General features: G+C 31.8%; 1 protein-coding gene across 1 annotated transcript in view; it reads right to left on the reverse strand.

Moving 5' to 3' along the window:
* The window catches only part of LOC132733463 (protein RFT1 homolog), a 36629-nt gene that overhangs the window by 13920 nt on the left and 8671 nt on the right, over positions 1–14038 (reverse strand). Inside the window, 4 exon segments of the mRNA XM_060720113.1 lie at positions 10123–10267; positions 11145–11275; positions 12721–12771; positions 13723–13801. Of these exon segments, the coding sequence (XP_060576096.1) occupies positions 10123–10267; positions 11145–11275; positions 12721–12771; positions 13723–13801 (406 nt within the window).

A 14038-nucleotide genomic window follows, 5' to 3' on the forward strand; every position in this document is an offset into this window, starting at 1 on the left:
TCCTAGGATCTAAACCTTCGTTATTTACTGATCGGAAACTGTTTTTACCTACAATGTCAATGTGACCTTGACCTTTGACCCATTGACCCTTAACCCATTACTTCATGAGCATTTTGTGAAAAATGGCTGTTTTCATTGAAAAGTCTCCCGTTACAAGTTCAAATTGCTATAATACTATAAAAACTGCTTCAACACTAATCAAACTTGGCACAAATGTTAACTGGACCATTGCCCTTGCAACAACATGCTCAGGCTTAACTTTTCTGTTACCATGGCAACGAGGGGACATCTCAAAATTGCCAAAAATCACTATTTTGCGTTGATTTTTTCCATTATAATTGATTTCAAAGTGCTGCAACTTCTCAATGGATTGAGATAGAGTCAAATGCTTTTCAGCGTTGGTTACACGTTACCTTATGATCAATCTGGGGTCATTTATAGCCACTCACAAGTCCAAAATTTTCTTGGCGATGAGGGGGACTCCGCCCCCCTTCAAACCCCCCCAAACAGAAGGGGGCACATCCCCCTTCTGGCAACCCCCTGATGTATCTTTTGGTTGGGGGCCGCGCCGAAAATGTGGTCACTTTTTTTAACAACATTTCTCAAACAAAAACAAGTGTTAAGGGCCTATATAATGCATTTTTTCACCATTTGAGACAACAAAAAGGGGGGGGTGAAAAAGGCGTTAAAAGGCGTGTATATGAAGTAATGGGTTAAATCAATTGGGGCCATTTACTGGTCATAAACAATCATCATACCAAGTTTGAAGTTCCTAGGCCCAAGAATTCTTTATTTTTTTATCGGAACCCATTTGGTCTACGAACCGATCAAATGACCGACAGACAGAATAATGCAAAGCAATATACCCCATCTACTTTGAAGAGGGGCATAAAAGTAGTTAATGTCATTTTGTCTGTCACAATGGCATACTTACATATTTGTACATATTTCATTAAGTGTTTTTTTGATGAGAAATGATAATATTATGGGATTTTTTCGTAACACAACAAATATTTTGACATTAACAAATACATTTATATACTTTTAAATGAAAACCAATATGGATATCGAGGGCTTAAGGCAATAAGGGCGTTACTACATTTTTTTCCAAAAATGGTTTTATATCATTTTTGACATTATTTTAGTCTATCTCATTAACTCTAAAAGTTTGAACAAAGTATATTATTTCTTTGTATCTACTTTTTGATAATGCTATAAGGGCCTATCTCAAAGTGACTTATGTTTTTTATGCAATAAGGGAGTAACTTGACTTTCGTCCTTATTGCATATATATAAAGCATTTAAGAGTTCAACTTCTTTTCTGCAACATAGACATACCGTAAGTAATTTATTAAATAAATCACAGTGATGCCATAAAAGTGCAAAAAGATATCATTGTCTCTTTGTAACAATATTAGATCTACTTTAAGTATATAATAGTGTCCATGAAACAAGACTTGCTAAAATATTGAAGTCAAATGAGTTTCAAATGCATTTTCTCTTCTATCTTATTAAAAAAATTGCCCAGTCATGCAAAAACAAACTGCATCATTTAAACCTCATTGGTTTCTTTAACTGATACCATTATCTGCTGCTAAAACTTTTATTTTGTAAACAGAATACCCGGTAACTGAATTATATTATTACTATTTACAGAAGTAACCAGCTGACAGGACAAAAGTTATAGAAATTTAACTTTAAAGCTTTTTCTGTAGCACTGTATAACAATTACATCACATATATTATGCATACTTTTGTACTGTGTTTTAAAGACATTCATTTGCACATAAAATCAGCCCATTTGCTTAAGTATTTAAAAACATTCAAGTTTATCAATTAAATGAAGATATTCAATAAAATATCACATTTTCAGTGTTTCTTTTAATATTTATTTTTTATTGTAAGAGATCATTTACGGAGTATACCACATGTCTGTGTTTCTGAAGTCATTATTCTAGTGAAACAAGTAACTGATAACTTTCTATGTCATGAAACATTTTAAATGAAGGCTTTAGATTAAAGGAACAAACTCCACTGAGGTACAACAGCCTAAAATATGAATTTCTTAAAACAGACAAAAGATTTGCAAAAAGTGATAAAATTATACAGCCAGAAATATATTGAAAATCATATTTTCTGTTATTCTTAGCCCGGTTTAGTGAAAAGCGTTGCAATGCTTTTCAATTTCAGGTCATTTTTCACAATTACAATTATTATTCTGGAAAAACAGACTGAGGGATTGAAACACCTGTTTTGGTCTAGACCTACATCAAATGGAACATTAATGTCGAAAAATAATATCTAGCCCTGTCAAGGCAAAAAAATCTCAGTTGAGTCCCTTTAAAGGCACATATGCCCTAGAAAGGAATAATTTTTGCTTTCTTTAGAAAGAGTTTTATAATGTATAAATAATAGTTTTAGAGCATGTAAGATACATATATCATGAACAAAACAAAGTGGCACTGAATGTAAAATAATTTGTCATAAAAGTAGCAAAATGTAAACAAAGCAGTAATTTAAAAATCATTGTACTGTAATAAATGCCAAAAAGTAAAAAGAAACAAATAATGGCTTAGCTGTATCTCAAATGTGTAACTTTTTGGAAACTGTAAAAGAACACCAAAAAATAAAAGCTTTAGAGAAATAAAAATAAAAGCATTTCTGGTGCGTAATGGGCCTTTAAATAAGACCAAAATGTATTTAACTAATAACTCCAGTATATTGATTGAGGCATGAAACTTTCAAATCAGGTGTGAGTGTATATAACACTGCTACTGTGCTTTAATTCTTTTTATACCCCCACAAACGAAGTTTAGGGAGGTATACAGGAGTCAGTTTGTCGGTCGGTCCGTCGGTCGGTCGGTCCACATCATGGTTTCCGGGCGATGACTAGAGTTTGGAATGAGGTATTGTAATCAAACTTGCCTTATGTGGAGACTCCGGTTGGTATTGCATTTGGATCCCCAGGATTCAAGGTTAAGGTCACCATTACTAAAAATAAAAATGGTTTCCGGACAATAACAAGAGTTAGGAATGAGATATTGTAATCAAACTTGGCGTGTAGCCAGCTTATATGAAGACCCTGGTTGGTATTGCATTTGGGCCCCCTGGAGTCAAGGTCAAGGTCACCCTTATTAAAAATAGAAAAATGGTTCCTGGACAATAACTAGAGTTAGGAATGAGATATTGTAATCAAATTTGATGTAAAGGAAGCTTATATGAAGACCTGGGTGGGTATTGCATTTGGTCCCCTAGGGTCAAGGTCACCGTTACAGTGTTACTAAAAATAGAAAAATGGTTTCCTGACAATAACTGGAGTTAGGAATGAGATATTGTAATCAAACTTGGTGTATAACAAGCTTATTTGGAGACCCCATTTAAGATTACAATTAATTGAACACTGTTGATAGCTTGTGTTCAAATTTTCATTCAGACTACTTATTTTTCAAAAAGTCAAGTTACATACATGTAATTGATACTATAATTATAGAAACATCCCTATTGTTATCATTAGTAAAACTTTTACAATTTGGTAATTGGAACCCAATAATCTAATTATGGGTAGGAATAACAATCTAGAAAAGGGGTGATCTGGCAGAAGTTAACTAGCATATGTCACTTTTCATTTAATGGTTTAATATTATCTACATCATACCAGAGAGACTTTTTAGACATTATTTTCATGGTTTACTAAAAAATGTACTAAAAATCTGATTTTAATTATGTAATCATACAAGCCACTTTATCATTTAGGAGATAATGTACTTAATTTCAAAATTGTTATGATCATAAGGAACAACACAAAACTATTTGCTTTATGATAACCATGAATTAAAATGACCTTATGTCTTGCTAACTTCTTTTGAAAAGTAAACTTATTAAAATAAGGCAAGTTGTGTTTGAGTTTTCTATATTTTACTAATGTCCACTGTCAAAAGTGTCCTGGGTGATAGCATAAGCATGGGAATTGAGACACGTCATAACCTGTGAGTTGTTCCTATACTTCTGAGTCAATGCAATTATTTTATCTTAGCAACAAAGATTGGATATAGCCGCTTACTTACAATATGTAGAAGAATTGTTGCGGATCACACCATTGGATATTTTATTAGATCTTAAAGTGGAAGTCCTGTGACAAGTCAAAGTCCCCATTTTTTTCCATGTGAGTAGGGCAGAGAAAACCTAATGACAAGTGCATAAGGAATCCAAGTGTTTAAAGGTATTAATGGATGGCATGTTTTTGAAAAACTGCTCATTAATATTTTTTTCACAAACAAACCAAGTGATCTAAATAGTTATTCAACAAAGCTTATTTTTTCATTCGAGCCCAATCCCTTATGTTAACAATGTAATACTATATTTAGAGAAGATGGACAAAACCCCACATGTCAAAACATATTACATATTTATCAGGGGAATTACTTGCTGCATACAGCTTTTTTACTGATAGAAAAAGGATTACTAAGCACTCAAAACAAATACATGTATAACGAATATTTTAAATGTGCAAACATTTGAATATGTTACACATATTTTTGAAAATCAAACCCTACTGTTATGTGAACGCATTAATATTGTAGTTATTGCGCCTATTCAGCTAAATGATGGCATAGAAATGATTGCAATCACCTTTCAGAAATGAAAGGAATCAATGAAGGAAACAGAATGGTAACATTCACAAAGACTTCATTTTTCATTTTCATACATGTCTTAAATGACACACATGATACATGTAGCTATGCTTTATTGGTTCAATGTAATTACAAAAGGTCCTAATGTGTAGACAAAAACTAGTGTCTGCAGAAATTTCAATAGTTAAAAATATTTTTGTCAAGTTCTTGAATACATTAAGCACTAAATTAATTTAATTGTTTGCTAAACTTATTCCAAACAAAATAAATTAAAACTTAAATAAATAAAAATTTTAACATATATTTCAATTTATTGAATAAAACAAGTTAGGCATTTATAACCTGAATATTACGTCAGGAGGTATAAATTTCGATGTCACATTGTAGAATTGTAAATACATCGATGTAGACTTTGAGGTATTTCTTGAAAAATCATTGAAAAAGTTAAATATCCTATTTTGATTGAATTATATATAGACATGGTACCATATTGCATATTAACAAAAAATGCCCATGTTTAATGTAAATCTTACTGCAATATGGACGTAAGTATACCAACACCCTTATTCCATATAATATTATCTCTCAAATGTTTTTTACATAATTCATTTTGATGTTTTATAAGTTATATTAGAATGTATATTTTCATATCACAAAAGAAAGTATAAATGTAATGAGAATATACAGAAATCTACTGTAAAATTTTCAAAAATGTAGTTACGCCCTTATTGAGTTAAGCCATCGATATGGATCTTACAATGAAGTGTTATGTTAATAATAACATCTAAAATATAAATCTAAAATGTTTTATTTCTAAAAGATATTTTCTGCTCATCTTTTTACTCTAAACAAGCCTTAAAAGTAAGCAAGATACTACCAATGTTTTAAATTGTCTGCTAGAGTATGATATAGTTATATACACAAAGGCAATTTGACAAACATGAAATACAAAGTTTATGTTATAATGCATTTAAGGTAAAACATGGCAGTGTCAGGAAAGAAAGCTTCAAAACAATGTTCATCTTCCACAACATCCATGTCATCAGATGAAGATTTTCAAATTTACTGCCAGCCTTGTGACGAGGAAGGACCAAGACTCCCTGCACATGGTTACTGTACTGACTGCAAGGAACACCTTTGCCACACATGCTTTACAGCCCATAAAATAAATAGGCTTTCTAAACACCATACACTTAAGGACGCTACTAATATGCCTAAAAGTTTTGCAGCAACCTCAACATCCATACACACAGGTCAGTCTGATGTCCTAACCACATCATGTCTGAAACATCCACAAGAAATTCTCAAGTTCTACTGCAATGACCATACAGAATTTCTGTGCAGTGTTTGTGTTACCCTTGAACATCAAGTTACTTCCTGCAAAGTCAACTATATACCAGACAGTTCTGGTGATATTATAGACAGCAAAGAATATCAAGTTATCTTGAATGCAGTAAATACCACTTCCGACAAATTTCAACAGATGGTAGAAGATGTCAAGAACATGATATACTAATCAAATAGCTCTCTCAAAGATGCATGTGTTGACATTAAAAAGTTTCGGCAAGAAATCAACCAAAGACTAGATGAACTTGAGAGACAGGCTGAAGATGCAGCTAAAGTCATAGAACAAGATAACAAAAAACATCTGAAAGCAGTAGAAGAAATTTGCGAAGATATAACCAAATCTTTGAAGATATCAGCAGACAAGATCAAACAACTTAACACATCAAAACAGGCCAACAAACTTTTCATGGAACATAAACTTGCAGAGAAAACAATACAGAACGTGGAGGGAAAAGCACAACAACTTTTTTTGTATGATATCAAAGAGCACAACTTTCAATCAAATGATGTAATATTAAATTTGTTTAAAAAAAAAGAAGTCACTGGGTACACTGAAAAGTTTTAATAAAAAACGTCAACCTATACAAATTAAATCTAGACAGTCTTCACATGAGGGACAATTCCGTGTGAAGACATCAAAAGATGAATATAATTGCAATATAACAGGAATGACTCTGCTGGCTCCTGATCTTCTTATCATCACTGACCACTATAACAATGCCATAAAAGATGGTGGATACCAGCAGTAAATCTGTGTTTGATCAACTACAACTAGATGCTGGACCATTGGATATCACCAGAGTAACCAGTACTGAACTTGCTGTCATACTTCCTAACATACACAAACAATACAATTTATATCAATCTCATCAAACAAACTTGTAAAGAAGCACGCAGTGAAGGTTGATGTTGACTGTCAAGGTATAAGCTGTTACCAAGATAAACTTGTTGTGTCATTCCTTAATCCTGCAAAAACTTCAGATACTTGATATGAATGGCACTATACTGACAACAATTGATGGAAATAATATTTTCAGATCTCTAGGTGATGTCATCAGTAACAGAAGTTCTATCTATGTATCTGACTTAGGCATGAAGACAGTAACAAGATTAAACTGGCAAGGTGATGTGATAGGTAGTTATAGTGGTATGAGTTGGCCTACAGGAATGTCACTGTCAGATGATGGTACTGTCTTTGTGTGTGACTTGAAGAGAAATGTTATAGAAGAGATATCAGGAGATTGTTCTACAGGAAAGGTGGTGCTGCAGGATCTGAAGAGACCAAAGGCTGTATGTTGGTGTGGAGAAACAAAGAAACTGTATTTCAGTTGTAAGGCACCAGACAACTTCCTTCACATCTATAAACTGTCATAGAACAATACAATTTTAACTGTATTATCAAAATAAGTAAATACCTAATTCACTGCATATGTTTCTTCTTTTTCGTACATTAAAGTGGATAGAGAGATCTATAATGGGCACATTTTCCATTAATGTTTTAAAAATCAAAGAAAACAATAGGAATGTATCATTTGGAAATTGTATTAAAATTTAAAATATTGCTATTGGAAAAAAGTTGTTGTTAATGCTCTAAATAGTATAAATAGTATTAAACATTTATATGATGAATAATAATATTTTGTTATAGAACATTTTTATCATCTGCAATATAAATATATATGTATTATCGGATCATGTGTCTTACACCTGCCAACAACATCTATAAATGATTCTATTGTGGTTTGTTGACAATATCTGATACTAAATACTATCAACATAATTAGTTTTTGTATTACAGACCAAACATTATACATTGTTATAGACTGATTCATTTTAAGTCATTAAAAATAAAACTGGTTTTGTCATAAAAACATTTTACAAATTTAGGAAAATATTTTTAATTGAAGAACTGCTTAATAATGTTTAAAAGCTTAATATGTGATTTGGTTACCTATTCTTTAATAAATGTTAAAGATAAATGATCTGAGGAAATCTGATGCTGAAGAATTTAATATAGTGATTAAAATGCCTGTCAAGAGTATGACATTCGTAATTCTACAATCAAATAATCATGCAGTGTTGACCAGTATTATCACTTTAAATTGTTTTGGGACAGATAATGTGATATAAACCGTCTGGAATTTCGAATAAAGGCATTCTCAATGGAAAAAAAAGTAGGGCAAAGTTCTTTCATATTTGATACAAAAAGCGATTATAAAAGCTTACCATGTCACTGCGACAGATGAGCTAAAAAGCCTTTGAGATATCAACATGAAACTTCATAGACGGATAGATCTCACTCAGGAGGTGTGCAGTGCACATTAATGATAACTCTACACTTCATAATTTTTGAGTTATTGTCCTTTGTTATTTTTCATACTTAATTTTTCACCTGAGTGGAACATAACTCAAAAGTCTTTGAGATGTCAACATGAAATTTCATAGGTGGGTAGATCTTATTGAGGAGGAATGCTCTGCGCAAGAATGATAGCTCTATCCTTTATAAGTTTTGAGTTATTGCCCTTTGTTATTTTTCATACTTTTTGCCTGAAGCATATCTCAAAAGAATTTGACGTATCAACCTGAAACTTTACAGGTAGATAGATCATATAGAGAAGAATGATAACTTACCCGACATATTTTTTCAGTTGTTGCCCTTTGTTAATTTTCAAACTTCATTTTTGTCCAGAGCATAACTCAAAAAAGCCCTTGAGATATCAACATGAAACTTCATAGGTGGATATATCTCACTAAGTAGGTGTGCAGTGCACAAGAGTGATAACTCTACCATTCATAATTTTCGAGTTTTTGCCCTTTGTTATTTTTCACACTTAATTTTTACCTGAGTAGAGCACAACTGATGTCAACATGAAACTTCATAGGTGGATTTATCTTATTGAGGAGGAATGCTGTGCGCAAGAATGATAACTCTACCCTTTATAATTCTTGAGTTATTGCCCTTTGTAATTTTCATACTTTTTGTCCGGAAGTATCTTAAAATGTGTAAGAGGTATCAACTTAAAACTTCATAGGTAGACAGATATCATCGAAGAGGAGTGCAGCACACAAGAATGATAACCTACCCTGCATTTTTTTAGTTATTGCTCTTTTATATTTTCAGCCATCAGTATTCACATAGGTTTCAAATATGTAATCACTTCAGCTATCAGTTTTCATTACCAAAAGACCTCTTAAAATTGAATTATTCTGCTCTACTTCACATACATTCTTCAATGAGCAAACACATTCGACAGGAGATGGCCATGTTAACATGGCCCTTGTTCTATTTTAAAGATCCTGTATGTTTTGTGATTGATATTGTTACTGTGTGAATACCACACTTGCAAAAAGTTATATATGTATATAATTATGCAAATAAAACAATTTTCAAACATCAAAGAATATGTAAAATGTGTACTGCAAATATTTGTGCACATTATATTTAATCAATAAATTACATGCATTCATTTCTTATTGGAAAATTTGACTTAGAATTTATAGAAAACAAATTTCTAATTACCCCCCTTTATTTACATGAAATGTTAAATTGGGTAATATCTTTATAAATAATGCTTTTTGGAACTTACAATATTGACAAATCTTAATTTGAGCATCATTTTTATGAAATAAAACCATGAAAAAAATGTGTTACAGGATCTTTAAGCGGCCTCTAAAATGGGCCAATCAAATTCATAAGAGCAAATTTGATAAAAGACTGCCTGACAATGTTTGATGATCATCCATCATTTAATTTAATAGAAGAAAGTGTTTAAAGATTTTTCTATTTTTAGCTCTGTTGAGCCCAAAAAGGGACCAATTGAATGGCATGAGCAAATTAAAGTGTGACTGTCAAGAGTGTGCTCCAAGTTTGGGGTAAATCAGCACAGCACTTTCAGAGAAGAAGACGATTGTTGACGCATGACGACGGACGATGGATGACAGATCATCCCCCTTTGATACTAATAGCTCATCCTGAACCTTCCGTTCTGGTGAGCCCTACAGTTTCAATAAGAATATTCATTTGCCATATAACTCACCCATCTTTTGTTATTATGGCATTTTGGCACAAGGCAGAAATTGTTTTTACCCATCCTCCAGTTTTCTGTTCAAAAACCTTCTTAATAAAACTGCTATTTGTACATACCTGACCCGGATGAGAGCATGGTACCACCGTATAGATCTAACGCCAGATAGGAATACGGTATACCAAACACCAGTATAATAGCACCAATCAATATCACTAGCTTCAACAAACATGACATCACGTCAACAGCTAACTGACACGATTCCTGAAATAATATTTATAATAATGACTTTATTTAAAGAGGCAACATGGCTAGGCATGCCCAGTCTTCCCTATGAGTCTCTATGACATTATTGTACTTTCTTTCACTACATCACACTTGTATATCAAATGATGTTAATCGAAGGATGTAAATTGATTCTTGTCTTGTGTTGTGTTGTATATAATGGGCTGGTGGCCTTATTATCAAGTAAATATGCTGTTGTTGTTATTTGTTCTTCAAGTAATATTATCATGATATATTTCTTTTTATCATATACCCGTGCTGTTTTTGTGATTCCGTAAATATAGTATTGCAAGGCTTGATGTGACGTCATTTGCGTTATATAAGAATAGCTTTAGGATGCGCAAAATGTTAGCGTTATACTATAGGCGGGTCAATGAAAAATGGTTCGTTTTCACTTCAAACGGTCTATACTTTTGGTATATGATAGATAGAATATTATATTCGTGTAAGTTTCTTATTAAACTCTTTGAATAAAATAATATTATGCTCTCCAGAGACTCGCATAATATAATTTTATTTAACTCGTTCAATAAATTCAGTATTGAACTTACACTCATTTAATATACTCTATTTATTACCAGTGTTTGGTATAAAAGGCATGTGACACAATTACATGTATTTTGATTTTTGTGGATGACTTCAGGCTTCATAAAATCCGTTGATTATAATTTAAATCCTTTATGATAGAAAAGACTCTTACATTCCATGTCAAAACATGCTATAGTAGCCTTACAACAGAGTCAGGCTGGAGCCCAAAATAGCTGAATATTAACTAGACTTTAACATCAATTACACAGTATCAACAATTGAGATAGTTCATAAATCAAAACAAAGCTGCTGTACATTGATAAATCACCTGTTTTTGTTTACTGACTGGTTCCCCTCTTACTAAGAGCTGTGAGAAAAACAGGTAACCACTTTCTTCAATGGGTTGGAATATAAAACGTGCAGCCATGGATCCCAGATTGTTCACTATATCATAGATACCTACAATATAAACAATCAAAATTTCTATTAGAAATTAATTCAATTATAATTTTAATCAAATTTTAAACTAAAGGGGTCCTTCAAGAACAACAAAAATAATGTAAATAATAGTACAGTCGACTCTCGTTATCTCGAAGTTATCGGGACCGTCCAAGATATATTGAGATAACGAAATGTCGAGATAAACATATTAGGGTTTGAATAAGGCAGAAATTGATTTTTACAAAAAGACATGTGCATACCTTATGTCAAATAAACTATGATATCCCCATGTCTTGTTTCCATAGGTCTAGTCAAATTTAACAAAGTAACATTAGCGGATGTTTACTGGCAGAAATACGGTAGTCTGTGATAAAAACACATAGTGATTCAGTAATACACCAATATAGTGGAAACTTTGTTTTCAGGGTGGTTGATCCGGATTTCCTCCCGGGTTATTTATCGGGTCTGGAGATTGTTCGATCGCTGATTGATTGGTGGTTTTGTTGTGAAACAATATTGCAACGATAACATTTCTATACTTTCACTATTTCGTTTACATTTAAAGTCATAATGAATTGATACAGAGTTCGAATATTTAAAAAGAACATAACATTCACTAATTTTGGACATAAGTCAATCAACACGCTAAATAGATCAACTTTTATAAAAACAGCTAAACTTGTTAAAAACATAATCATCACGCGCTATTGAGCAATTATTGTCCAGATTATAAATGTTTTTCTGAAGGGAACAGATGAAAGAAAACTATTAGTCGAGATAAACAAAGGATAATAGTGTGAAAATAACTGTTGGAGCTGAAATTTTACATCGAGATACTGAAAATATCGAAATAAAAATATCGAGATAAAAAAATATTTCCAATAAAGATAAAGAAGGAAGAAAATCGGGACTTTCAAAAATTTCATCGTGATAACGAAATATCGAGAAAAGCGATGTCCAGATAACGATAGTTGACTGTAGTAAAATTAAAAAATCTTGAATTTCCCTACATTGAAAATGAAAACAATCCAGCTGATATTTGGTTTGGTCATGAGATTTAGCAGTATATGGAACATATTCTTCATCCACAAACAACATTTATTAAAGTAGTACAAACAATGTAGCAAATGTTCTGCAGTAGTATAGGAATCACTGATTTTTCATAAATATACATGTAATTTACACTAAAGCACAGAAAAGAGATAATTTGAACAGCTTCCAAATGGCACTGTACATGTCTTTAGCAATTTACTTGTTTTACCCAAAAAGTAGCTTAAGTCAACAGAGGCACAGAACCACTGGCGTTCAATAAGCAATTTACAGGTCGTTAAATTTCTGTATATTAATATACATTGGTTCAATCATATCAGCTTTATCATACAGCAGATACCTATAAATTTTGCATAACAGATATATTGTCAATTGTGGTAAAATAAGATTTTAATATTAGGAAACAAACAAACCTTGATCTGCAAAGCTTAAAACACCAAATATAGTCATAACATACTTTTCACCTGAAAGGAAATTTAGAATAAAATTTGTAATAAAATTCAGTGTTACACAATACAGAGTCATCATCAACTGATACACATCATTAAAATTATGTTATTCTTACTTTTTTTATTGCCATATATATATGAATGAAATATTAAATCGTTCAATGACATATAAAAGTCCATGGTAAACCATTTGATAACCAATATCACTATGTCATTTTTTTTCTTCACTTAAAATTTCAATGACAAGCACCAGTCATGCACATCCCAATTTCCTTCATGTATCCATATAGAAGTCTGGAGGATAGTAGGGGGAATTAGGTGTTTTTGTCTTTCACATGTCCCTGCATTACCGATTTAATGGTTGGGTGAATTGTCAGAACTTTAAGCATCTAACTGCCCAACAGGGCAGAAATTTAGCTAGAAATTGATAGCCCAAATATTGGCTATTCATCGGATTTATATCAGACATGATTGAATTAAATTTTATCACATAAACTGCGGGACAGGAGTAATAAAGCCATTTTATAAAAAAAACGATACTTTGACGTGACATCATTTGCGCTATATATAAACATAGCGTTAAAGCGCGCTAATGTTAGCATTACACTGTAGGTGGGTCATTGAAAAATTACTTATTTTAACAGTTTACTGTTCTTATTTTATATATGTGATAAATAGAATATTATATTCATGTAGATACAATACTAAATTTATTGAACTCGTTGAATAAAACAATATTATGCTCGCCAGAGGCTCGCATAATATGATTTTATTCAACTCATTCAATAAAGTTAGTATTAAACTACACTCATTCAATATCCTCTATATATGTATCATAACCTGAGATTTTTTCAAGATAAAATTACTTAGTTTGAAACAACACAGAATAATTGTTTTTCTAACTGAAAGTAAAAGCTGAAGGCCGCTTTAATTTAAAGATTCAAAACTCTAGGAAAAAAACATTACCTTCAGTAAGAATCTGCTTGAGGAAACTTTGTTTGAATATGCTAAATGTCAGCCATGCTTGATGAGGGTCTATAAATGACTGAAATACATAATATAATATATATAAGTTATAAAATACACAGTATGTAAGCTATGAAATGGACAATTTATAACTTAATACATAATACATAAGTTATAAAATACACAGTTTTTAAGTTTTGAATTACACAGTGTAATCAATATTAGTTATGAAATGTACAATATATGTGGGAATCATTGAAATTCTTAAATAAAATATCATGCAGTAACCAATAACTACACTAAAAAAACGATTAAC

Source organism: Ruditapes philippinarum, unplaced genomic scaffold (assembly GCF_026571515.1).
Source record: "Ruditapes philippinarum isolate M1 unplaced genomic scaffold, ASM2657151v2 ctg842_1_1_1_1, whole genome shotgun sequence".
In the NCBI taxonomy this organism is placed as follows: Eukaryota; Metazoa; Mollusca; class Bivalvia; order Venerida; family Veneridae; genus Ruditapes; species Ruditapes philippinarum.